We start from the raw sequence: 26,012 nt of genomic DNA, 5'->3' as shown, positions 1-26,012 counted from the left end.
AGAAATACTGTTGATCCCTTCCTTGTTTCCCTTGTTGTTTTGCAGTCGTGACAGGCAACAGTATAAATTTAAACTGGAGATCCAACATCCCGCTTTTAATCGGGTCCGCTGCCATTACCCCGAAGATCCACATTTCCAGGCCCTTTGGAGGAATTGTTTACTTAGTCATGGCGCGCGCTTTGCAGTGACACACAAGGTGGCATTTTTGTCTCTACCGCTCTTTTGCTAGCGGCTGGTTTGGATGGTCTGTTGGTTGGGACTGTGTATCTGCGGATGTCCGCTTTTGGAAAGCCGGTGATGATGTGCATTGGACGCGTATCTCGAGTAGATTGCGATTAATTGTCCATCTGGGGAATTCGTTTGTGGGTGAGATGAGAGTCATGTCATCTTGACCCGCTTGACGTGTTGTTTTTCTTGAGTATGCCCCGTGGGGATATGCAGTGTCAAACATCAAGTCGGGGAAATGAGGTGATGCTGTCGTGGGTTGAGATAAGCTTACTTTGACTAAGATAGTCGGAGGTTTAAACCAACGACCGAGGTATTTTGACGACATGTAATAATTTCGCTTCGGTCTTGCGCGAGGCCAGTCTTCAAAGGTGAACGGCCATCAATCGCTTATATTGCATAGCATAAAAGGTTCATTTCTTTGGCCGTCCTCTACTGAAGACTCTGGACGTCACATCGTTATGAGCGCATATAAGAGTATCGCCTGCAAGTTTGATAAGGGAAGGCTGATTTATACCTCCGTAACCTTGCCCAATAGCTCCTTGGCACCACCTATTCTGTCTTCTATAACTCAAACACATATAACTTGGTTTCTCACGATAGATGCTGTTGTCCATAGTTAATTGAACTGTAGGGTTGGCTTGTGATGAAGCGCATCCTCATGCTTCCTTTTACTCTGTTCGAATTGACGTGGCTGTGAATTGAACAACTCTGATTAGCATCACCTAGCTGTTAACCATACTCGATAACAATTGATAAGACATTCAACGGGTGGAAGTTCGGATTATAGCAGGCCGTTCTGTTAGACAGAGGATGGTGACTAGCAGATTGGTCACTACAATTGTCCTGACACCACTTCTCAAATAACAGATTGATATCTCATTCAAGTCAACACACGTCCATGTTTGTTATCAAATGTCAAAAATCATCGTAGATCGATGTATGTGGGACATGCATATGTATGTAGATCGCTTCAAACCCCTGGTAGAGATGAATGCCAAGCGATCATCAAAGGGTTTTCTGGGGAAGACGGGTCCGGATCGATGATCGTAGACTTGGCGTTTTGGTCTAAGTGAGATTTGCCACATGATAGCAGAATTGATGAGTGCTGTATTCTATTGTAATTGGCAACTTTATGATGGCAGTTCCTCTCAAATGCTGAAGATGGGTTATAATTGAGACAAAGTCAAGTTGGTAGCAGTCCTAGTTAGACATGAAATGACGCCTACAGAGCCAAGTGCTGACAGTTTTGAGAGTACCGTCGAGGAGTAGTCAGACAGCAACATCACCGGACAGCCTGATTGGTCTAATGTAACGAAAGGTTGAGAGATTGTGTCTCGTGACTCTTCCTGACGGAAAATACCTGAATTCTTCAGACAGGGTTAGTTACCTAGGCAATGTAAAGCACGGATCCTTGTGTCTCTTCCACAGTAATGCTACAGTTCCAATACAGATGCAGGTTCAACCAAGGTGAATTTATGTAATGATTCAGAAAAGTCAGTTGAAACTTTACCCACCTCAGTCTCGTGATGATGACTAATTGTATTAGGCCAAAGCTATGGCTAGTATGATTCTTTTATTGAGAACTTACTTGTATGCACTTACCGTCTCCGCACTATCAACTGTGGCTGCTGCCCTTATATCCCCTACGACAGCCAAGATAACAAGCATGCATACCTTTTTCATCAAAGGCTCCAATGGAGAAACTAGTGTTATACAAAAAGATGGAGCTGAAGAGCCAGTATGCTGTAGGAAGAAGACATTTCGGATACAGTCGTCAGATGACATTGATAAAGATAAAGAATCGAAACAGAGCTTGTGGAGACGAATTGCAGGATCGATCCTCCCTGGTATCCACCAAGCAAAAGCTCGATTCGAAGAGTATGAAGCTGGGATATACAGACGGATCGAGGAGTTCACGTCTGATGCAGGCCAAGTTGAAGGTGCTTGTGAGGTTTTGCTTGGAGTGGGCGAGAAGAAGACTGAAAAACTTAAGACAAATTGTTAAATGAAGCAGAGGATGAGCCTTGTTTTTATTCGCGAGGAATCCATGGTGTGTATACCCAATAGCTGATTATTACTTCACTGAGTGTTCAGTTTAGTATCAGTTAGCTGGGTTATTCTCACGATTATGGTAAACTATAACTATGTACAATATGCAAGGTTACCCTAGGAGTACTCGTCATCATATGAAACCGGAATAATCCCCAAATCTAGATTACTGGATCATTGACCAAAGCTGCCTGCATCGTCAAAGTATACGAGGAATGTCAGTATATATAACCATATGAGAATAGAATTATGATTATGAAATGTTATACGCTAATCGCAATCTGTAACTCGCCCGAAACAACTTGATATGTTAATCTAGGAGATGGAGAGTTCGTGGCCCAAAAGTGAAGAAAATTAAACATCCGCGCAAACAAACACATCTATGCCAGATTCAACCCAAGGTAACCTCCAAGACCCATGGCCAAGGCAGCCCAACTCAGCGATGCGACTGAAGCAGCTGAGCAGTCTTTGTCGTCGTCGTTGTTGTTGTGAGGCTTCTTGTTGGTAGTTGATCCAGAATCTCCATCAGCGTCAGCATCAGTATCGCCACTACTGGTGCTACCACTACCAGTGCCACTACCGCTACCACTTCCACTGCCACTTCCACTGTCGCTTCCACTATCGCTTCCGCTATTGGCATGATCGCGAACCTTTCGCTTACACAGCTTAGGACTTGATGAACCAGTCTCTTTTGCCTGGGTAGAAGTTGTCTTTCTCTTCTTGACATCAACGAACGTGATGGCCGTCATCCAAAGCGAGCTCTCAGATGATGCAAGAGTTCTCGTCTCTGCATCCCCTGTGGCAGTCTTGGTAGCGCAGATAGCTCGGTCATTGCCTGTTTCACACCCAAACGACGTCACACCAAACTTGACGTCCATGCTGGACTTGTAGCGGGTGTAGGTAATGCCTGAAAAGTCATTGTCGCAGGAGTATGTTGACGCATGAAGCGCTGTCTGGCAGCCGAGAAGGTATTCTGTGCTGCTGTCGTCTGATGTGATGATGGAGGCGTAGATGTTTGTCGCAGAACCAGTCTTTACAGGGGGGATAAAGACGGTTGTGCTGCTGTACTTGGTGGTACTCTTTTGGGCTTCAGCCATGTATGGAGCCAAGCTGAGAAGAGTGAGAGGGATTGACGACTTCATGGTGCTTGTGTGTTTGTTGAGCAGAGTTGATCAAGTGTGAGGATGGTTGATGAGGTAGAGTTGCTGTTTGAAGACTTGGCCTGAAGAAGAAAAGAGGCTAGCTATATAAACAACGGCAGACAGAAAACTAGGAAATTAGGGTTGTTTTGTGTTCTCATCCGTCAGATCCTTTAAAACATTCTTGGCCAATAACACAATGCCATGTTCCCTGCGACGCCACTGTGATACCCCTGCTTGGCAAACTCAGCCTTGCTCTTAGTGACATTCGTCTCACCCAGCGAATAGCAATCCTTGGGCATGTTTTTTTCCAGCGGAATTGCAGCGCTTCGTTAGACCCCTTTTGGGACGATTATACTTAAGCTACGCCGCATCCTTGCACATGGCTGACTTTTCGGAATGTTCCTCGCAGGGGAATAGATCTTCTGGTAAGAGGCAACCCGTCTTGGCATGCGAAAGAGAGGTCAAACATATGCAAAGACCCGTCATAGGTAGAGTGCACTGCCTTGGAATTCATGATTTAAGCATAAGTGACATATTCACCGCCGAGTTTAACAGGATGGAGCTATTCAGCCCTACGTAGCAATCTCGCTAATATGTAGTTCCTGTCAGATTTTGCTCGGAAATGACCCGCAAGGAGACAATCGAGGCATTGTTTGTATGAAAATACTTTGGTCAAAGTCGGCGAATTCCAGATTGAGGTTGCCGACACTCCAATGTTTGATCCTTTCTCATGACAGTTGTCCATACCTAGGTACTCTGTACTGTACTTGAGAGACAAATTCAATTACAGGACTGACAGACCCGCTCCTACACATCCGAAATGATATTCCGGCCCGTTCAATTCCTCAATGACGTAGCACAACATCTTTCAAAGACACTCACTGATTATCACCTCACCCACATAACCCAAAATGGCCAGTTTCAAACGAGTAGCCGAGGTGCTCCTTGAGCCCCTTGGACTCGAAATCACCTCCATCAAAGAACTACAAACACTGTGGGCTGGATACGGCCACATCTGTGCCATCACCGCAAGACCAGCCGATTCTAAAGCCGCAGCCGCTGTCCGTCATCTCGCCCACGGAAAAGGATCAAACAACACGTTCTTTCTCATCCTCAAACTCATTTCTCCACCTCCAGGTCCGACTGACGAAGGACATCTGAGAAAGATTTTGAGTTACGATGTGGAGCAGTATTTCTACGAACATGTTGCTCCGCACTTGGAAGAGGACACAGCCGTGGCGCACTGCTTGACGTCGAGCTGGAAATCGAAACATGAGGGCGGTGAGCTGAAGGATCTTACCGCTACGATCCTCACAGATTTGAGAGTCCACTATCCAGTCGAAGGTGGTAAGAGATCCGTTCTTGGACCGAGACAGGCACAGTCTGCGCTGGAGTGGTTGGCCAGGTTTCACAGTAGCTCATGGAAGTCACTGCCCCCGAATCTCGATGAGTATCTCCTCCCACCAGTGGACGAGTTCAAGAGACGAGAGACCCAAACCGGAGGGACTAAGTTGTGGCTCAATGGCGGCTACACTTATCTCGCCACTCGACGCAGCGAGTACAATTCACTTGCTGTCGATACGTACTCTGAATGGTCCGAGGCCTTTTGCACGCCCTTTCAAGGATCAGACAAGTCAATCGCCGAACTAGTAGCCGAGTTCTTGATTCCTACCGGTCGGCCCTTTGAGACGTTGATCCACGGCGACGTCAAGTCCGAAAACCTCTTCACTACCGAGTCTGGTGAAGATGTCTGCTTCTTCGATTTTCAGTATGTTGGTTTAGGTCTTGGTGTTTGTGATCTAGCCAAGCTATTCACATGTTCTGTCCCGCTGGACATGCTGACCGACAACCCATCGATTCCACACGAGATGGCCATGGACCGTGGCGAAGAGACTTTGTTGTACTTGTATCAGGAGACATTGCTTTCTCGCCGACCTGCTGACAAGAAGACGTTTGATTATGAATGGGATACGTTTGTGAGGCACTGGGAGTGTGCGCTTGTGGATTGGTGTAGATTCCAGGCGTCATGGGGATTCTGGGGAAACACGGAGTGGTTAGAGGCGAGGGTTAGATATATTCTCAAGGATGAGGGATGGAAGGAGTGGTTGCTGAAAGAGACTTGTGGAAAGGGTGGTCCTTCGAGCACGTAGACTAGATCAACGATAGAGAAATAGAAGTGCGTTGGTAATTATAAACGTTCTCACTACGACGAGGAAGAACAATGGCTGACTGACACTGTGGATATCCAAAAGATGTGGATCTCATTGCTCAACTGTCATCTACTTTCTGAAATAATACCGAGCTCCGATCGTTGATGAGCAAAATAATAAACTTCCGCCGATAAGCCATCCAGTCAAGTAAGCTTGTTTATAGGACGAGGGCATGAAAGCCAAGACTGTGGCTAAGCAGAACGTTCATACTTGGCAACACGACCTTTTTTATACGATTCGTTCCATTACAGTGCCGAATGTGTTGACATATTCGTTGTCTGTGATGGTATATTCAGAGCTCTAATTCTTGGATTTTCGAGAAGGATATGCATAAAGTTCCATCTTTAAATATATTGTAATATTCTGTCATTGTTACCACTGACCTTGGTGTTGCCTGTCCATTCAATAAAGACAACATCTGTACCATGTACCGAGGTATCTTGTAATACTAGAGTTTACCCCGTTTCTCCACGTTTCCCCGGATCCGTAATTTATTGTGTATCTCCACACTCGGCCGAGATTCGACAGTTGACCAAGGCACGTTGCCTCCCTTCTCCAATAAAGTTGACATCACCACAGCCTTCTATACATGTAGTTGCCCAAGTTCCATTAACTATTGTAATTCAGTACCTATTCAATATTGATATAAACTTGTCAATATATTGCAGTTATTCCCGACTTAGTAATCTCCATCAAGCGGGGAAGCTCGGGCCGAGGACCGCGGCTGATATATACGGCTGATTTGATTGGATTGTCTGCCTCAGGCATCTTGTACTTTCATCCTTCACCCTTCACCTCCTATCGTCATCAAACAATAACAACACATTTCATCCATCTCACCACAATTCACTCACATCACATTATAGTCAACTCACAACAAAACACAATCAACAAAATGTCGTCCCTAACAAGCACACAAAATGGAAAAAGCGCCATTGACCCAAAAGCCCTCCTGGCTGTGAGTTCTGTTTATCATTGTCCAGTACAGAACAAATACTCATATTACAGGCTTACCTCCAACAACTCCAACTAAAGCCCCTCCGCACAAAAATGTTCACCCAAGGCTCGTTATCAGCCTTGACTGAAATTGTAGCATCGTACTTTGCCTATGCCCGTCCAGGCTACGGCCCAGCAATCACATCGCGCGTTCCCAAGATGGCTTTTTACGGGGCTTGCGTCGCCGCGCCGCTAACGCATTTCCTCAACACCATGGTCCAGAAGCAACTGCCGGGCAAGATTCTACTCCAGCAGCTCATCACCGTGATTTTCGTACGTAACTACCCGCTCTACTGACGCATATCCCACAGAGACTGATTTTGTAGTTCTTCCCTATCCAAAACACAGTCTATCTCGCTTCCATGGCCATCATCGCCGGCGCCAAGACAACCGACCAAGTCCGCGGTGCAGTGCGCGCTGGGCTGGTTCCCATGACAAAGGGAATGTGCGCGCTGCACCCCATATTGCTGACCTTTGCAAACTTGTTTGTGCCCAAGGAGATGTTTGCGCCGTTCTTTAGTTTGGTGGGTTTCTGCCTGGGTACGTTTTTCAACACCATGGCCAAGAAGAGAATTGCTGCTGCGGCTGCTGTGGAGAAGGCCGAGAAGAAGGATACGTAGACGAAGTTGTCTAGAGGTTATTTGTTTCCCTGTTGTTCGTATAAACATTTAGCATTTTCCTCCTTTTGTTTGCTATATTTTATTATACACATCTAGAAAGGGTCTTGGTTCTATACTATATTACTAGATTAGTAGTTGACATATTTGCGTTGTGTGGCCATGTATTCGTGTCTAGTCTAACGTTATATCTATCGTGCGAATCATCTAATCTATCATGTTTCCCTTGTCTATCATGTCTAGTCTATACCTTTTGTCTAGTCTAAATCTTTCTATGCGTTCGTCTGAGCCCAGCCAATTCTAAAAAGCTCATAATGACTCTCGTCTCCTCTTCCAACACCACTTCGTTTATCCAATTTCTGCCTCTCGAGAATATCAAGTCTCTTACCGCCCTTCCCACAAGGTCTTTCGTCTGCTGTAAAAGCGGCCTCAACGGTATCTCCAATGCCTGCAAATTTTCCATTGGGTCTTATAGTAACCAGTAGCCAGAAAACTCCTTCGTCAGAAAGAAGTTGTGTAGCACAGTCGCGTAGCCAGCGGGCGTGCTCGGGAGCGTACACCACATCTGTTGCGAAAAGCATACCAGCAGGCACATCGAAAGGAGCATCGAGTGAAAAGTCTGCCCAGTCAAGACAGCTGGTTTCAACAACTGACGAATCGTCAAAGTGGTTGATGTCTATGTTGGATTGCAGATTTTCAAGAACAGATGGGTGATAGTCGGTAGCGATGATCCTGGAATCCGTTACACCCAACGTTGGAATCAACTTTCCGAGAACGAGACTCACAAGCCCAGTGCCCGCACCAAGCTCGATAATCCGATTATGTGTTGTAAGAGAAAGATCTGTGAGACCAAATCGTTCTGGAGTCGCGCACAACATGTCGGAAAAGACGATGGAAGCACCCCAACTCTGAAGGCCCACATCTTCAAAGTCCGAGTCATTCGTTCCCGCGAGTCCGTCGTTCAACTGCACTGAAATGTTCTTCTTGTCTCCTTGACTATCATTTGTGTCGAAAGAAAACTGTCGCAAGAATGGCGAGTTCTGATCATCTTCGTCCAAGGTGCTTGCAAAGAGTGATTCGAAGATATATGCTGCCTGGTCCAGAGCACGCTGGCTACTTTCTTCCGAAGTAAAAATCTCCAAGCCCTCGGCTCGGGATAAAAAGCCAGTCAACCATCTTTCTGTGAAGGATTTCTCATAAGGATCTGCTCGGATACTGGTTGGTGTTGGAGCAGGCTCATCGTCTTCGTTTCCGGATGTATATCCCGAGTCCACCGGTTCAGCAACAACATGCTTCGTTTCATCCAGTTCGATAGAAACAGGGAACGATAATGGGCAGTATATGGTGGCCAAGTAATGAAGAGCATTGAAGATATCAGACTCTGCTTGTTTGGCAAGGGTGAAGAGAGGCGGTAAGCTACTCGAAGGCAGCGCTAGCGTACGCGGTGTGCTCATCTTGTTTCTTAATACGATAGTGGAAAAGAATGTGGAGATGTAAAAGATCAAGATCGTGGAGACGAGAAAAAGAAGAATGGAAAAATTATTCTAGAGCCAGGGGAAAAAAGTGGGTGACAAGCGTCCTTTTGTCTTGAATAGGTCTAAGCCCGAGAGGGCCCAAGTTGAAGCTATCATGAAAAAATTTGCTGACAAGTGCCTGAGGTGCGCTAAAGTTAGTCCCACGTGGCCCACTGTTAGGCTTCTAGAGTGTATCTTGGGGGGGCGTAGTGCGCTAAATTTTGTAGCATGCTTTGTTGAAGAGTGCTGTGGTACAGGGGCGATCAGTAAAAGATGGTGGGTCGACGACCTAACTCTATCGCGGATTTGATTCCGATCAGCTGATAAGGTTGGGAAGAGTCATGATGCAAAGGAAGTATATTCATGACTCAAACAAAAGAAAACCGTATGCATGTTATATACATTGGTGAATTGAACAAGGTTTTTCGTTGCCAGAATTGCTGTATTGGCCATCTCATTTCGAATACATATCTATCTTATGGACCGTGATAACCCAGGACTTTGAGTTATGCATTATCCGGGATGTCTTTGAGCTATAAAGTCTGTGTCAACACTTGCAAGGTCAACGTTATCGTCCATGAAAAATAGACTAGTTATATCGGCTTCACAGAGTGAGTTAAACACGTCAAATACTGGCCACTCATTGCCCATAGAACTAGAAAAATCCGTAAACTGGGAATCGAGGGCAGTCATCGTTGAGATATCGGGTTGTGTGCCCTGAAACATCTGATCAAGACTTGCATCACCCGAAATACTCACCTGAGCTGAGGATTCCATTGATGCTTTACTTGTAATCAGATTTCTACTTTCTTCTCCTGGCTTCACATAACCACTCTCGCCCGATCTCAAAATCCGCGTGAACTCGAGAATGGACGCCTTTGCGAGGTCTGAATCCACTCCAAACTGTGAGAAGGCAGCGAAATCTGTATATCTGGGTTCATTAGATATACGCGGAGGGTTCGACTTGTGGACGTCGTAAATGCATCGAACATAGACTTGCTGTAACGGGTCAGTCGGTGGTCAATGGTTATGGCTGGTAATGTCGTACCAAAAGAGAAGCTAACTTCCAATACGATGACATCCCTTCAATAACCCCCATGTTCAACTCCACATTGCTTCTTGCTTTAGCTCTGACTCTTGGCTCGGAACACCATAGGAAAGGTATCTGGATGGCGCAGCTAGAATACGCTGCGTATGCGACAAATATTGGCATGGCGCTCAGGGAGCAACTAGTACTCAGGATACGACTTGTCAGAATAGATATTGCTCCTGCATGTTCAAACGCGATCTGAGCTGAGAGTTGTCGTGCCGACGACTGAGATGTATCGCCCTTGGACCAGCAGAACAAGGGTACGATTGAAGAGTGCAGCGCACACAGTGATTGATGGTAGACGAAATTGATCAAGAGGATCTTTGGCAGCGATTCAGGATAGACGTTAGAGTTGGCGGAAGCGTCAACTTTGAAGCGAAGAGGAACATTGGCCCACCAGGTTAGTAGTTTGTCCTCAATAGTAAATATTTGTTGGATACGGGAGCTGAGGGCCGTTTCTTTGCATCTGACAATAGGCGAAACATGGGACCTTGACTCATTAGTAAAGGTCAGTTCTTAAAGTTTCGAATGGTATACCAAAGATGCAAACCACGTATTAATTCAGCAAACACACTACCTGTAACCACTCCGTTTGCTATAGTTGCAACATCAGAAGGTGGTGCACCAGCCTCAAAGTTGTCATCGGGCCACGGCAACGGCAATTCTTCAATATCGGCGATAGCTTCGAACCGAAATAGCTTCTCAGAACTGAAACAGTGCATCAGGTAACATGCCCAGACACGCCTTCTGCGTAGTTCTGATTCAAGATTGAAGCCGCTGTTATAGTTAGTACCGGTTATGTGAAGATGCTGACAGGCATTTCCTTCGAGATATTAGACACTGGACGAAATGGTGACGGATAGCTAAATTTACCTTTGTGAAGAAAACTAATTCTCCACGAGCCTTGACTATGCCAGAATAGTGAAAGATTGTAAAATGTCACTATGTTATCTTTGTGGAATTCGTGGACATGTTGGAACACGAGTGAACCTGCTTTCCTGGCCCATTCCTCCCGCTTGCATTCATGGTTAAGTATAAGTTGGTTATGCGCATCTCGGTAGAAGCTTGAGAGGAGGTAAGCTGGAGGCAGTGGCTAGGTATGCAAGGAAAGCTTACTTTGCTCCTAAGGCGCACATGCTGAGAAGTACATGAGGTTGCACAGCCGAGTCTGCAAGTGACTTTATAAATGAATCTTTGTGAAGGAGTAAATTGGACTGATAGACATTGTTGAAGTACAGTTCAACGAGGGCATTGACCAGGGAAGACGGGATTTCAGAGCAGTTTTCGTCAGGAGTCTGTGGTACAGCAGTCCCACTGGTAGAGGCCAGAGGCTCCGGACGACTTGAAAGCAATGCCTTTCTTGTCCTGCTACTCCTCTTCACAACGTTTGATTGATTTGGGATCCTGCTATCATCGTAATGACACGAGTTATTGAGTCTTGTGCATCTCCTGCAGCGTGGTCGGTCTGCTGAGCAACGGACCTTGAGTGTACCGTCAGCAATCTTCTAGAAGAGCTCCTTTGCGGTCTGACAAGTACCTTTTGCTTCTTGCATACGTTGCAGGCTTTGCGCGGCCGTCCTTGAAGTTTCTGCATGACTGAGCGATGAGTTTGTAAGTCGAAAGGTTAGCAACACGAGGGACGTAAGCAAAGGATGACAGCATGGGTCTTGGGGAACAAATATTTCCCGACCCTGCAGCAAAGGACTTCATGATTGTGGAAACAGAACAAGGCTACATCATAATATTTGGTTCTCAAATGTCACAGTGAATATATCAGTGTTGAAAAGAAAGTCTCGTCTTGGATCCAGTATGGCCATCAATGTTGCCCTACGGCTTCCTCGCGGTTATGAATCGTATGCGCATATATCCGTGAACATTCTTATCTCTCAATGCCTGTCTCATCTGCATCAGAAACAACTGATACTCTTTGCCAGGAGATCCAAAGACCTTTTGCCAAGTCATCAAGGTATATCCTATAAGAGTTAATATTTTTTCAGCAAGGAAAAGGACCCTCCTACCTTGGAGATCATTCTCTATACCCGCACGATGAAATTGGCCAACCCGCTGCAGATTTGTATCTTTGGCCCATCCGCCAACAGGAACCTGGAAAACATCAGATCTGAGGTATTAGGTTCATAAATAGGGTGACAGACCTTAAAATCGGTGACTTGCAAATCAACAAACCCAACTTCGCCGAGTAGTTGAGTATCATTCTCAACCTCGCACAAACTCCGCCCAAAGGCCTTTTCGCTCTCTCTGCAGATCTTGTTCCAAGTTTGGATTGGAGCTATATTGTTGATACTCTCATCGTCACTTTTGAAGAGTGGATTCACCTCGACGGACTCGAAGTAACTCCCAGACTTGCAACACCGAAAGGCTTCTTTGAACAGAGCGCCCCAGTCGGCAATTGCACCGATGAGGTAGCGTATGTGGATAAAGTCAAAATAATTGTCTGGCCAGCTCCATGTATTTGTCGCGTCTTCGAGTTCGAATTTGACATTTGGGGGCACCCAACTTGGTTGGATGGGAGAGAGGTCTGTGCCGATGACCTCGGCTTCTGGATACTCATCGGCAAAGTCACTATTGAGTCAGCGTGTCGTCTAAAGCCAAGGTTTCGTTCGTCTTCATACATGGCCCAAATACCTAGAATTGTTAGCTAGCCCCGCGTAAATGAACTTGTTCGTTACATACCAGTACCAGTCCCTATATCAAGCACTTTCTACATGATGTTAGCATCTCCTGATACCAAGGACAGCTGTACTTGCTTTCGGACCTTCCTTGAGAGGAGCCAGAAAGAGCTTTCCATCCAGAAGCAAGGTGAGGGAGTGGTGCCTATACTTGTCAGATTGCCGTGCTGGGATGGTGGCAGTGAAGATTCTCTTACGAGATATCCATCGAATCCCTTTGCCGTTCGTCATTTGGGGCGAAGTATTCGGAATTGTACTTTTCGCTGTGGTACGTCCGGCCTTGGAACTTTCTGTACTCGAGGATGCTTGATGATACGGAGGTGGTGGAGCTTGCGCTGTTGGCTTTGTTAACGCTATCAAATAGATCTGCGGATGAGGACGTACACATCATCACCAATCGATGAATCGGCATCATTTTCGTCCTGTAGAATGAGTTAGTTAGTTATTGAATATCTCATAAGAGAAAATTACTCTAGCTTCGATTGGTTGAAGCATCGCGGTATCGCCTGGACTACCTGAGTAGTTGGAAGTGTTTGAGGAGCGTCAGGATGACTTTGCTTTGTTCTTGTCTATGACACAAGATTTATTTGCGATGAAACTTTCAGATGACCATCTGGTTCGAACAAGATATGTAACTACAACGGGACAAAAAATAACGCATATTTGCAGAGACATCACGGTTTTAATACACAGCAACAGTGCTTGGCATAGCAGCAAGTCGAACCAACATCACATTATGTAACATTAGCGATCCAATTGATCCTCCAACCTGCCTGCATGGACTTAAATAACCACCTATCACTTCCCTGTAATTGTACGCTGGGCCCGTATTCTACATTATGGCATGATATGATAACATGCATTTGGTGGAAGGTAATGGAACTTGGTATACCCACAGCCCAAATGTGATGTGGTCACTGTGTGTGTGCCAAGACGTTGCGTACACCTGAAAACTTGAAGAAGGTATAAGTACGTGTCTGCGGATTCTCTGCAAACTCCACGGTGAGAGGCATGGTGACGGCGTCAATCGAGCGCGACAGTTCAACTAGACCAATCGTGAACGAGCTGAACAGACAAAATACGGTGCTTCTTTGTCTTTAACAGCAACCACAAAAGAGTACAGACAACCAAAACAGCGACAAATAGTCAGAAAGTCCGGACATCATCCACCCTTTGACGGCCAATGCAACTGTGGGAAGATTCGAGCTGGCTGTATGACGCAACCTTTCTTTCAGAGCACTTTTGGTGGTGTTTTCGGCTGATGGTCAGCGATGGATGAAGCCAATGATTGAAAATACTGGTATTGTGGCGTGCGTCCGAGCGGTACTTGACTTCGCGAACTTCGCGAACAAAGGATACTTGGTACAATAGGATACGAATAGCAGCCACCATGACCTGGACTTGTGAAAGAACTCTAAGCAAACACAGCAGCATTGCCAGTCACACGGCTGATGTTTGTGGGAATGAGGTTTGAGTCCTCCACACCATCAGCAGTACTGAACAAAGAAAGCACCACACCAGATGATGCAGCTATTTTTGCAACGTTGACATCTTATTCGCTCTGGGAGGACGCAGAAAATAACAATAAGAAAGATTTCATCAACAATAGAACCAACAGCTCCGACATTTCGTCCGAGTATGTTGTCCATGCTGAGTCGAGTTGAGAACTTGGATAGCAACTGGCACAGGTATAAGTACCTCGTCGTCCTTCCCATATCTCCTGCACAACTTGGAAATTCTTTACAGTCTACAGACACACTCACTTCACTTTCATCACCAAAGCACTCCAATCCAACCTCGACTCCACCATGGTAGATCGCAGAACCCTGAAAATATATGACCTCGTCAAGGAGGTCAGTGAGAACTCGTGGATCATCAACGAGGGGGCCTTGATAACCCGACACCATTCGAAACCGGCCCAACCCTACTGGGAAGACGGCGAAGGTGGCTTCTTCACCATGGAAGAATCCCTAGACCCGAGACCATTTACTCGGAGGATTTCCGATTCCTGTCCCATCACCGACGCTTGCAGAATGTCCACACGTTACTGGGGATTCTTCAAGATTGGTCAAGCTTACCTCAACGTCAGCCTGAACTTTGGAGCACAACAACACAACACATTGGCGGCTTTGGCAAAGAGATCTCTTGACTTCATGATACCTACTGAATACTGCCACGGGGTATATGGTCTCTACTATTACATCGTCCATAGTATCCTGCCGGGCAAGTCGATTGCCGAGGTGTTACCAAAGACAGACGATGATGCCGTGAAGGCAGGGTGGGGGCAACAGATAGCAGAAGCCTACGACCAACTGTCCAAGTGGCATGGAGATCGTATTTGCGGCGTTGACGGCGGGAATCTGGGGTCCTTCTATACTACCAAAAACGGCCCGTTCGACGATTTCAGTATTTATGCCCCGGACAAGTTCCAAAAGAACTATGAGGAGGTGGGCCTAGACTGCTCCGAATTCGTCTTCGCTCACAACCATATGATGCCGCTTGCATTCATGCTTGATGAGAGCAACAAACTAATCGGAATCAACTTTTGGGGCGATGCTGGCTTCGTTCCCAAGGACCTCGTTCGTACCGTTACGCGCAGCAACAGTTTTCGCGAATCTGTTGTCATGTGTAATGAGTATAATTGGACTCCAAAAGACCAGTGGCAGTGGAAGAGATGGGTTGACAATCCACTCGGGGAGAAGGGGTTCCGGGAGTTTTGGTACGCGATGCACGTCTGGAGCTTGCCCGACGACCACCCCAACAAAGCCATGGGCGTGGCATCATTGAAAGACGAGGCTCTTCTTGCAATTCATGGCGTTTGGTAGGCGGCCCTCCTGCAACACCAAGATCAACCTTGTAGGCGGCAGGCAAGTCATGTCATCGGAGGGGTTTTTTGACCAAAGGTTTTCCCCTCACAAGCTGGAACATGTTTTTCTTTTGTCTTAGTTAGTTGTGCGATGATAGATAGTCCAGGTGTCTTTCGGGACTAATTCAATTTACTTGTTATTCTACGAACACCTATTCCCAGTTATGTCTGTCTGAGTACATTGGTGATCATGTCGCATAGAGTTTAAATGTTGTCAACTGTTATAAAGCCAACATTTCATATCACAATGTCACAGTCCAAGCAAAGGCACATGTAGCGCAAATGTCGCACGTGATCAGTAGGTAGGTTGGTTTGCATTCTCTCATCGCCCTTTATGTATCACCAAATACGCTCCTGACCTTGACAACACCCTTCAGCCTAGACTCTGAACCATAAATCCAGCCTGCCTGACCGTCACCACGCCTCTCATTGCCAAACACTCAGACTTGTCGTGCAATAGACTTGAAGATTGTCAAGACGTTGAAGATGATAATGAGGATGGTGATGAATACGGTGGTAAAAAAAACACAAAGATGGTGACGACGAGTAAAGTGAGGGCAAGGAAGATCGTCTCTTCGAAGTTCGTGTCGCGTTCGGGATGGTTGTTGTGTTCCTCTGATCATATTAGCTTACATTCTACAAATAGTTATGGGTACTTACGCTGCAAGGGGACAGGCATCATCTGTCGTAATGGCAGTGCCGCGCTGCACATGCTGCCGTTGGGAAGCACCCGCTCACAAGTTTGCGCGGATTTCATGTTCCCGAAATTGCATTCAGTGCAATGACCCGGGTCAGGCCAGATAGCGTAATAAGGGTTTTGCCTGTTCTGGTTCTCTTCGGTTGACATATTGCAGAGCTGTTCGTCGCTTTACGTCTTGTTTTGTATGTGTAGAAGAATGTTAGAGGTTGTTGTTCCGGCACTCAGTAAGAAAGTTGTTGAAAAGTTGAGAAGCAATCAAGTCAATGATGGAACTTGTACAACATCTTATAGCGTAGCTCAAGGTACTCACGCTGTTCAATTGTTTAGATGAGATTGGATATACCCAAGCTTCCAACAGGACAAAGAATAGAAGAGAGCCATAGAGAGCGACATCTCGTACGGTGAGAACGCATCAAGACGGTGTTGAGAGTCAGAGCTTGGACATTGAAGCCTTTGTTCACTTCTCATAGCTGTATCAGATGTTTACTTAGTGGCTGGGATGAGATGAATGCCCTCGCATCTCGCCTTTATGTTTTGGTCACAACTCATATTTTGGTACTCATTTTGCAACCCGCAAATAGCATCTGAGGATAGACGAAACTAGAATGACAGGGGCAAGGAAGGACTCTTTGGACGCTTTTCAGTTGCTCAGTAGAGCGGACGCCATGAGCAAGTAATTTCAGTCGTCCCTGTGCTGTTGTACAATGAGGTGGAGTACCGGGATCGTGGTTGAAAGCAACTGAATGGCCCCAGCAGTTCGCGCCCGAAAGGTATGGAAGGAATAAAGAATACGATCCAGCGTCTACGTGCATCTCTTCATCAGAAGAAAGCCAAGCAGTGCGCTGGAATTGATCTGGCGGTCAGTTATGAAACACTTCCCATTGACATGATTCCCGCTAACTAAAGGGGAGCTTTAGTCTCAGCTCAGCCAAACAGTCAGGGATGTTATTTCTGGTAAGAATGATGATGTTACGGTTGGTTCAGAGCGACGCTGTAGGGATAGAGTCTTTGTCTCCAGACAGTCAGCCTTGCCAACTCATTGCTGGAAAATGACCAATGTATCAAGCTGAATGGGAGTCCCGGAACGAAAACGAAGGGACTGTACTAGATGCCCCAATTTGCCAATTAATTATCAATCGAATCTGGTATCCATTGGAGAAGCTTGGGAGCTGCGTTAGCATCGCGAGATGCGCATCACCTTTCCCTGGATGCACCCGCAATGCAAACAAGGCAAGCTTGTGTTGTGCAACAACGGTAATGCACAGCTTGGATGCACAGCTTGGATGTATTGGAAACTGTAAGGCGCACGTGGAGACAAAAGAGCGATCTTCTGCCAGTGATATTGAGAGATTATGGTGGAAATTGATGTATTGATCTGCTGCACGCTAACTAAAGCCACAGCCATCTCTATAGCCCACTTTTGTCTCCATGTGCGCCTTGCGGGGATCTCTTTAAGCTCCGTAAGGGGACCTTAGTGTGCCACAATGATGTAACTAGTATCGGATCAGATGTGGCTGATCAGTGAGATACATCAACTGTACAGATCAAAAGATATCATTTGCCAGACGCTCTCGGCCTAACGTTAAGACTTGTCCTGTTTCTCTTCAGTATAGGGACTACATCGGTTAATATGACACTTTCTGTAGCGCCACATGCCTTTTTCTCATGCAATGCTGATTTGTCTAAATGTTGTTAATTCGCACCAAAATCACTAAAAGGTCCCCTTACGGAGTTCAAAGAGACACCTTCGCGCGCCAGGGGGTTGTGGGACGTGGTCTGGGCCATGATGATACGGCTCAACACGGTGTTATTGACGATTTAACCCTGCCGTCAATTGTTCAACTAACATGATGTCAATTCGGTAAGCTTGCGACAACCCATTAGGCATTTATCCTACCATACTGTCCGGCTTGAAACCTATTGAAAAGCTGCAAGCCTTGCCATTACAAACACCGCATCAACTGAGCAAATCCGGTAGCGCGGTAGAAATGATTTCTATCAGTTTGAAACTTCAAGATTGGCTAGAGCTGCGACACTGATCTATTATCGCATTGGTGGAATGACAGAAGTAGCTTGGGATCTACTGCGCTACCGAATTTGCTCAGTTGATACGGTATCAATTTTAGCCACAATAACCTAGGTACCTAGGTAGCTAGCTGCAATGTGATCGGGGCAACCCGGTCACATTTGGTCTATTGAAACGATACAGAGAAGATCTCTTTGAGACTGATAGAGGAGGACCTTTCAGTGCGCCACCGTGGCGTAAAAAGGCACACCAACGCGAGAGAGCATATCGGCAAGTCACAGCTAATATACATAGAATAGGATATCCGTCAGCCGACATTTACAGCCTTCAGTTAAGACTTATCCTATCGCTCTTAATTTTAGGCAATGAGGTGGCGAGTCATCTAAGAAGGGTGCTCTTAACAGTACGGTATCACTAGTTCAACAATAAAAAAAAATAGAGATCCAAGTAAGGCCACAAGTCTGTCTCATTAATGACAAAACTCTATGTCAGAATAAAGCTGTGAAACTGTTTGACAATAGCTTACGCTTTCTTTATCCAACACAACAAAGTATAGACAGTTTTCAGGTAAACCCCCTTGGTAGGGGCTATCTACCCGAGGTTCCCCCAAAACTCGTGGGTTCGATCCCCGTTACAATCAGCTCTTGTGGCTGATAACTCTATCTGATAAGCATTTCGTTCTTATCGCGGCTTATCTTATCAGATGCACCTAAGTTCCCGGATAAAAGATGCGCAGCTAGGACATTGTCCGTCACGTGACTTGACACCTGGCCAGACATAAAATGATTGTATGTTCTAAATGGTCTGTTAATGCTTTAGCAGACAATCTCTGCTGCAGTGGTAGGCGCAGTTCGGTTTACGTATAATTTAAAGACGCTCTGTAAGGTGTTCACGTCTCATTTGTCAATTCTGGTGGAGCCAAGATGCAGTTGAGACTCTGCAGGTGGATCGTGGCATTGCGGCTCCGGAGCGACGTTATGCGTGCCAAGAGCAGTCGCTTAAGTATAAATATCGTACGTTAATGGCATATATCGCGAGTGAGTTCTTAAACTCAATTGTCCATTATACGCAAATCATGGCAGAAATTACCATCACTGGCGCCGGCGGTCGCAAGATCCAAAGTATGTCCTAGGACACCCTGTCACTACCGACTTGGACTTATATATTAACAGCCTGACAGTCCCAACCGGTCTCTTTATCAACAATAGATTCATCCCTTCCACTACCTCTGAAACCCTCACGACCGAAAACCCCACCACCAACACCCCCCTCGGTCAGGTCTCAGCCGCCCAACCCTCCGATGTCGACGCCGCAGTCTCTTCTTCCAAGGAAGCTCTCAAGACATGGAAGACTAGCCAGCCTGCCGAGCGACGAAGGTTGCTCAACAGACTAGCTGATCTTATTGAGCGAGATGCTCGAGAGCTGGCTTCAATTGAAGCAATTGACGCTGGCATGTTGTTCAACATGTCACTTGGCTTCTGCATTGTCCAAGCTGTCGAGACACTTCGATACTTTGCAGGATGGGCAGACAAGATTGATGGACAGTCATTAGAATTTGACCAAGGATTGGCGTACACCAAGCGAGAGCCTATCGGCGTTTGTGCTGCAGTTGTGCCATGGAACACTCCCCTGTAATTTCAAGTCCCCTCCGTTATCCGTCGACCCATGTTGACATCAAGACAGTCTGATAACCGCATGGAAGCTCGGTCCAGCCCTCGCAGCTGGAAATACTCTCATCATAAAGACCCCCGAGCTAGCTCCCCTCTACGGTCAGAAGCTAGCCCAACTCGTCCTCGAAGCTGGCTTCCCACCAGGTGTGGTCAACATCATAACCGGTCTGGGCCCGGTAGCAGGCCAAGCCCTCGCCGATCATCACCAAGTCCGCAAGATTTCCTTCACTGGTAGTCTGGCTGTCGGACGGACGATCCTTGTCAGCGCGGCAAAGTCGAACCTCAAGAGAGTCACGCTTGAATTAGGCGGTAAAGGTCCAAGCATCATTTTTAACGATGCTAATTTCGAGAATGCTCTTGCCTTTGCGACGGCAGGAATCACAATGCACAATGGACAGATCTGCGCGGCTGGAAGTCGCATTTATGTCCAGGCAGATGTCTACGACCGTTTCGTTTCTGAGTTTGCGGCCAAGACGAGGGATGCTGTCATGGGCGACCCTCTTCTCGACGATACAGTCAAGGGTCCTGTTATCAGCTCTACTCAAAAGAATAGAATCATGGAATACATCACCAAAGCCAAGAGCGAAGGAATTGAACTCTTGCACGGATCAGCCGAACCCGACAGCAAGGGCAACTTTGTTCCCAACACTGCCTTTATCAACGTCTCGCCCACGGCAACCATCATGCGCGAAGAGGTTTTTGGACCGGTCGCTAGCTTTGCCAAGTTCAAGACGGAGGAGGAAGTCATCTCACTAGCCAACGATAACGAATATGGTTTGGCGGCTGCGGTCTTTACGAATGATATCAGCAGGGCTGTCAGGGTGTCTGATCAGATTGAGGTGGGCATTGTCTTTGTCAATACCTGGGGCAGTATCAGTGCAAATAGTCCATTTGGAGGTATAAAACAGAGTGGATTCGGCAGGGAGAATGGTACTGATGCGCTTAATGATTGGACGCAGGTCAAGTGTGTCAAGATTAATGTTTTCAACTTGTGAGGCATGGCATACGAGGAGTTGACAGCTGTTATCGACCACACAACAGCGAACTCGGTCATTCTAGCAAATATATAGTCAATCGAAAGCTTCAAATAGTTTGGGAATTTTATTTTATTTTATCTATATGCTGTAGAGATAAATTTACTCAAGTATGAGGCAGTGGTCAATCGAAGAGACGCCTGTCGACTTGTCCGCAAGCACCTACAACTTGAAAGGGCTCTTTGGTGGGTTCACTCCAGTAGCCAGTTCCATACCAGGGTCGATCTTTTCCATCGTTCTCTGGTACGCTTTCCTGCCGGCGATACGCTCAAGGTACTTGACAATATTGGGATACTCCTCCAAACTGTAGGGTGAAAAGTATCTCATTGTGGTCAATGGGAAGACAACCATAATATCAGCAGCCGTAAACTCTTTTCCGGCAAGCCATTCGTTGTCCTTGACCCTATCATCCAACATCTTCAAAGCTTGGTTGTACTTTGCTTTTCCAAACTGCACAACGGGGTTGTCATCTCCAAGCTTGGCCGATTTGATCAGCATGATGCGGCCCAAAGCTGGACCGAGAGTTCCGGCAGGGAAATGCCACCAGTAGAGAAAGTCGGCATAGGCTGGGTCATCTGGGCGCACAAAGAGAGATCCGTTGGCGTACTTGTTGCTGATGTACTCGATACACGCAGCACTCTCGGCGAGTGTGATGGGGCCATCTTGGATGACGGGGGCAGCGCCCATGGGATGAAGGGCTTTGAACTCTGGTGGTGCGAGGAGAGGAGATCGTTTGTAGAGTTTCAGATCATAAGGGATATTGAGTTCTTCACACAACCAGGGGATACGCTCTGATTGAGAGACTTGGAGGTGATGGACTGTGAGAGGCATGTTGAACGATACTGTAGGCTGTTCAAGAGAATTGTGAGCGTTTGTTTATTTGGATGAAATAGTCCCGGAGAATCACAGCGTCTTCTTGTTCTTCTTATATCAGTCTACTGGAATCGTCATTATGGAGTTGACATTTCCCGTGCCGAGGCATTTACCGGTTTCAGATGGTGGTGAACCAATGACCAGGTTTACCGAGTCGGTATATGAAAGCGTTCTAGTACTATCTGGGCTTAGAAGAACCACCATGATTTGTAATTCTACACAATCCCTCTACCCTGCAGAGAGTGAACAATCCTTGTCTGGCAAAGGAAGGCCCATACATGATCAACATTGTGCAATAGGCATATACTCTCATTCATTTACTGTATGGTTAGATCCTTTACACAACGCCAATCTCGCTATGAAGCTCTACCATTGGCAGTTACTTCCACACAAGACTGGCCAACAAGCCGGACAGTCTGGATCTGGTTCCTCGTCATCCTTGTGCTTTTCACAGTCCGCCTTCTTCACTTCAACCATGCTCTCATGCAAACAATGATCGTATCCCTCCATCGCCCCCACTGCGCAATCACAAGTCTCAGTGTCAATGTCATCCTGCCTATTTTCCTCATACCAAGCCAGAGCCTCGGGATCCTCCACGTAAGCAAAAGCAAAAACGCGTTTTCTAGACTCTCCGTCGTACTCTTGGTGTAGTATTGTGTTGCCAAAGATCTTTGTTACTATGCAAAACGTGTCGTCTTGATGGAATGCGTCGAGCTGTGCTTTTGCTTCGGAGCTGGTTTGAACTTCTGGATGGCGGTCGAGAAATTCCTGCACGGTCTTTGAGGGAGTAACGAGACGCCGTTTGAATGACATTTTGATGAGTTGTCGCAAATGACGCCTGTAAGCAATGACGAAGACGTTGCTATGAAGTTCTGAAGATTGTTGTGAGTAATGAGAAATGGGTGGGGAATTGTTCATCTACCTTGACTTGTGGATCAATTATACATGAGAAATAACACTAGTCAATGAGAATAGGTACCAGAAGGGGATAACATGACTTGATGTCTTGGTAGCGGTGGGTTTCCGACAGCAGATAATCGTAATATTGCAAGAATGGCTGACAGAACTTGGAACAGCGGTAAAGACAAGCTATATCTTTACTGTCAGCTTTGTGTAGAAACAATGTCTTTCTAGAGCAAGGCATATATACTTATATATAAGTGCCCTTATACTGGATCTGTATGAGTCAGACAACCGGGATAAGCATGTACGCCAGGGCGAATTACTGCCTTTGGTGAACGGCGCTAGAGCACAAGACGTACAGGAAGGATTTGGTTCCATGACTAACTAGACCAATCATGTAAGACATTGACTAATTTTAAACTCAGTAAAGATGGACAAGCGAGACAATGGTAGAAAGAAAGGGACAATGCTGAACCCTTTACAGAAGAACTCAAAGTCTCTGATACAGATATCAAGCAATGGCTAGTCTTTTTGTGTTACGAGTTTCTTGAAAATACATTGTTACGGGAATATAACATCATACCGATAAGAGTAGAGTTACAAAATATGCTACATGTCAAGAGGCACAGGTGTAATAAAACTCCATGTTTCATTTACAGCACAATACTACAGCCTCATCCTCATCGAATTACCACCCGACTCTTTGGTCCGTCTCCAATATGCAAATCGCAAAACCTCTCAACCCTCTCAAGCATATCCAGCCAAAACCTTTGTGACTCAATCCCATGTCCTTCACCCGGGTATTTCACAAACTCGCATGGCAGACCATAAAATCTCAACGCCCTTCTGAACCCTTCAGCCTGAGAAAACGGACACCTCTCATCCTTTTCACCATGCAAAATCAACATCGGTGGGATAACAGTCTTTCCCTCTCGACGAGATTGCTCCATTGCGCTGGAGATCTCCCATATAGCACTACCTTGGCGGTTCCGCGTGTCATCATGGCCAAGAGTCCAGATCGTGTGACCACCCGCGAGCTCTACTTCAAAGGTTGAACCAAGATCGGCTGTTAGGGCGAGACTTTCTGTGTCGCATACACCTGCTCCCGCAATTGCTGCGTTAAATTGCCAGCCTAAACCGTGGAGGCCATTTCGGACACTGCACAGGTATGTCAACAAACCGCCTTGACTCCATCCCCCAACCATGAGTTTCTCCGAATCTGCGAAGCCTTTCTTGATGGCATTGTCTGTTATGGTGATCACATCTGCAAAGTCGTATACACCCTGTCCACCAATACTGTACGAAGCGAATTTCTCACCCTTTCCCGAAGATCCCCTGTATTGGGGAAGGAGAACGCCGTAGCCCTTTGCGAGGAGGTAAGGAGCCCAGTTGAAACAGGATGTATCGATACTGTTACAGTTACGATCCCTTGGGCCACCGTGGATCAGGACGAGTGTTGGAAGTGGCTCTTGTGGTTTGCCATCTGGATTTGACTTTGATGCTGGGGTCAGGTATATTCCATCTAGTTCGACCTGTCCATCTGATGATTGGCAGATGAAAACAGTGCAAGCTCCAAACGACTGGTCTTTGAGGGGGTGTCCGTGGTTGGAGAGTTTGATCTTTTCCTTGCCTGGCTGAATGACAAAGACTTCGTAGGGTGTATTGATGTCTGATAGACTAGCTGCGAGCGTTGCAGCGCCTGTTTCTGGACTGATGAAGGCATCCCATACCCACATCTCTTTGTCCTCTGTAAAAAGGTCTTCTCCCCCGAGTTCACTAATGATATCAACAAGCCTGACTTGTCGATTGACGATTATCTTGTCACCCGCTACGCGAATATCTCCAGCATCATCATTGTCGCCGCATCCTACTTTGATGAAGTTGGGAGACGCGTCTTTTGGGTTGGTACTGTACACAGATCTCCCTCCAGAGTCTTTGTCAGACGGTGTACCAGTTATGAAATAGACGAGTCCATCCGGTGCCCATATCAAGTTGTACGGCTCATTCATAACCGTGCATAGATGCTTGACTTGACCGGTTTCGATGATGACAGTGGATATGAAAGTGCCAGTCAACATGGCCTCTTCGATATGAGGGTTGTGAGTACTCATAAAGGTCAATGATTTGCCGTCTGGGCTCCAAGCAATTTCACCAACATGTGTATCACCTCCCACAATGACCTTGGTCTCGTGAGTTTCCACGTCGACAATTCGCAGACGCGCATGATCCCATTTCTCTCCCCAAACTTCAGGTTCCGCTTCTTCATCGTCGTCTTTTTTTTTTTCGTCACATGAAACGTAGGCGATCGTCTTTCCATCCGGTGAAATAGAAAACGTATCAATGTCTTGCTCGTTATCCTCTGCAGTAATAGCAACAGGATCACCGCCGTCTAGTCGCATCCGCCAAATTGCCGAGGTCTCACCCAGCTTGACACGATCAGACAGAAACAAAATACTGTCACCATTTGGATGCCAGGTCGGACTTGTATCATGAAAGGACCCCGATGTCAGCTTCCGAGACGAGTTGGGCTCGTAGGTTGACGCAAGCCATAGCGTCGAAGTGTGGTTCTTTCCTTTGCGATGACCGCCAACGAGACTGGTTGAGTAGACGAGTCTTTGGCCGTTGGGTGAGAATTTGATTTCTTTTGGGACTTGGATGTCGCAGAGTGTTTCGGCCAAGGCTTTGTCAAATGTTGAGGTGGATTGTGTCATGATGAAATGAGGGGTCGTGTTGAGTCTGAACCCTTTTTCTCCGTCTGGGTGGAACAGCGTTTCTTTTGGATATTTGTTCTGGCTGGATTGTGATAGCTGAGGAAGACGTGTATAGATAAAGCTCCAGACTTGTCGTCTATTGTTAGACTACGGATATAATGACTGATATAAAGACGATAGGGGACAGTTCTGTGACTCATTTTCTCACCTCTGATTGGCTGCAGCGTACATGTCAGACTGCAGAGAATGAACACTTGTTTCAATGACTCACTTGCCGTAGTTCACATGTTGTACTCTGTAAATAGTATACAAATTGATACAAGGTCAGTAATCTCATAATGTATATGGTTTAAATTTCTTCTTGGGTATCTATGCAATTCTGCCTGTGGTTAGACCATGTGCATTATGAAATACGTAAAGAACCAACTGTGTGATATGTCCCATTATAGGCTCACAAGAACCCGTTGCCCAATTGTATTAAAGAATAAATATGCATATGCTTATCTTAGGAGTGTTGAAAAATTCAGACTATCAAATACCCTGATGGTCAAGAAGAGTCAGTTAGCGACCAATTGGCTTCAACTCAGACTTTGTCTCTGTCAGCGGGCTACGGACTCCGAAGATAGTTAATTCTACTTGAAAGAAACTATATATTACTCTTGAAACCTATATAACCTGGCCAAATAAACAAGCGAT

General features: G+C 46.3%; 13 protein-coding genes across 13 annotated transcripts; 5 read left to right on the top strand and 8 right to left on the bottom strand.

Annotated features, from left to right (window-relative positions):
* Positions 1-211: 211 nt before the first annotated feature.
* On the bottom strand, positions 212-553 carry FGSG_12823 (uncharacterized protein; the record flags this gene model as incomplete). Its single annotated transcript, XM_011326134.1, has 1 exon — positions 212-553. The coding sequence occupies one exon, from the start codon at positions 551-553 to the stop codon at positions 212-214; it is 342 nt and encodes a 113-aa protein (XP_011324436.1).
* Positions 554-1,783: 1,230 nt separating this feature from the next.
* On the top strand, positions 1,784-2,233 carry FGSG_12822 (uncharacterized protein; the record flags this gene model as incomplete). Its single annotated transcript, XM_011326133.1, has 1 exon — positions 1,784-2,233. The coding sequence occupies one exon, from the start codon at positions 1,784-1,786 to the stop codon at positions 2,231-2,233; it is 450 nt and encodes a 149-aa protein (XP_011324435.1).
* A 424-nt stretch (positions 2,234-2,657) lies between these two features.
* On the bottom strand, positions 2,658-3,419 carry FGSG_05838 (uncharacterized protein; the record flags this gene model as incomplete). The annotated part of the gene is made up of 1 exon (XM_011326132.1): positions 2,658-3,419. The coding sequence occupies one exon, from the start codon at positions 3,417-3,419 to the stop codon at positions 2,658-2,660; it is 762 nt and encodes a 253-aa protein (XP_011324434.1).
* Positions 3,420-4,330: 911 nt separating this feature from the next.
* On the top strand, positions 4,331-5,569 carry FGSG_05837 (uncharacterized protein; the record flags this gene model as incomplete). Its single annotated transcript, XM_011326131.1, has 1 exon — positions 4,331-5,569. The coding sequence occupies one exon, from the start codon at positions 4,331-4,333 to the stop codon at positions 5,567-5,569; it is 1,239 nt and encodes a 412-aa protein (XP_011324433.1).
* A 955-nt stretch (positions 5,570-6,524) lies between these two features.
* On the top strand, positions 6,525-7,245 carry FGSG_05836 (uncharacterized protein; the record flags this gene model as incomplete). The annotated part of the gene is made up of 3 exons (XM_011326130.1): positions 6,525-6,587; positions 6,638-6,898; positions 6,952-7,245. The coding sequence occupies 3 exons, from the start codon at positions 6,525-6,527 to the stop codon at positions 7,243-7,245; spliced, it is 618 nt and encodes a 205-aa protein (XP_011324432.1).
* Positions 7,246-7,514: 269 nt separating this feature from the next.
* On the bottom strand, positions 7,515-8,696 carry FGSG_05835 (uncharacterized protein; the record flags this gene model as incomplete). The annotated part of the gene is made up of 1 exon (XM_011326129.1): positions 7,515-8,696. The coding sequence occupies one exon, from the start codon at positions 8,694-8,696 to the stop codon at positions 7,515-7,517; it is 1,182 nt and encodes a 393-aa protein (XP_011324431.1).
* A 2,977-nt stretch (positions 8,697-11,673) lies between these two features.
* On the bottom strand, positions 11,674-13,028 carry FGSG_05834 (uncharacterized protein; the record flags this gene model as incomplete). The annotated part of the gene is made up of 7 exons (XM_011326128.1): positions 11,674-11,819; positions 11,865-11,949; positions 12,000-12,426; positions 12,538-12,549; positions 12,731-12,868; positions 12,918-12,955; positions 13,005-13,028. 7 exons carry the CDS (start codon positions 13,026-13,028, stop codon positions 11,674-11,676), a joined length of 870 nt encoding a protein of 289 aa, XP_011324430.1.
* A 1,538-nt stretch (positions 13,029-14,566) lies between these two features.
* On the top strand, positions 14,567-15,358 carry FGSG_05833 (uncharacterized protein; the record flags this gene model as incomplete). The annotated part of the gene is made up of 1 exon (XM_011326127.1): positions 14,567-15,358. The coding sequence occupies one exon, from the start codon at positions 14,567-14,569 to the stop codon at positions 15,356-15,358; it is 792 nt and encodes a 263-aa protein (XP_011324429.1).
* Positions 15,359-15,839: 481 nt separating this feature from the next.
* FGSG_05832 (uncharacterized protein) lies at positions 15,840-16,246 on the bottom strand (the record flags this gene model as incomplete). Its single annotated transcript, XM_011326126.1, has 2 exons — positions 15,840-16,012; positions 16,060-16,246. The coding sequence occupies 2 exons, from the start codon at positions 16,244-16,246 to the stop codon at positions 15,840-15,842; spliced, it is 360 nt and encodes a 119-aa protein (XP_011324428.1).
* A 2,954-nt stretch (positions 16,247-19,200) lies between these two features.
* Positions 19,201-20,790, top strand: FGSG_05831 (aldehyde dehydrogenase; the record flags this gene model as incomplete). Its single annotated transcript, XM_011326125.1, has 3 exons — positions 19,201-19,246; positions 19,306-19,756; positions 19,809-20,790. 3 exons carry the CDS (start codon positions 19,201-19,203, stop codon positions 20,788-20,790), a joined length of 1,479 nt encoding a protein of 492 aa, XP_011324427.1.
* Positions 20,791-20,991: 201 nt separating this feature from the next.
* Positions 20,992-21,660, bottom strand: FGSG_12821 (uncharacterized protein; the record flags this gene model as incomplete). Its single annotated transcript, XM_011326124.1, has 1 exon — positions 20,992-21,660. The coding sequence occupies one exon, from the start codon at positions 21,658-21,660 to the stop codon at positions 20,992-20,994; it is 669 nt and encodes a 222-aa protein (XP_011324426.1).
* A 408-nt stretch (positions 21,661-22,068) lies between these two features.
* Positions 22,069-22,515, bottom strand: FGSG_12820 (uncharacterized protein; the record flags this gene model as incomplete). Its single annotated transcript, XM_011326123.1, has 1 exon — positions 22,069-22,515. The coding sequence occupies one exon, from the start codon at positions 22,513-22,515 to the stop codon at positions 22,069-22,071; it is 447 nt and encodes a 148-aa protein (XP_011324425.1).
* A 770-nt stretch (positions 22,516-23,285) lies between these two features.
* Positions 23,286-25,316, bottom strand: FGSG_05829 (uncharacterized protein; the record flags this gene model as incomplete). The annotated part of the gene is made up of 1 exon (XM_011326122.1): positions 23,286-25,316. One exon carries the CDS (start codon positions 25,314-25,316, stop codon positions 23,286-23,288), a length of 2,031 nt encoding a protein of 676 aa, XP_011324424.1.
* Between the last annotated feature and the right edge of the window lie 696 nt (positions 25,317-26,012).

The sequence above is a fragment of the Fusarium graminearum genome, chromosome 3, assembly GCF_000240135.3.
Source record: "Fusarium graminearum PH-1 chromosome 3, whole genome shotgun sequence".
NCBI lineage: Eukaryota > Fungi > Ascomycota > Sordariomycetes > Hypocreales > Nectriaceae > Fusarium > Fusarium graminearum.
This window is presented reverse-complemented; position numbering and strand designations above follow the sequence as displayed.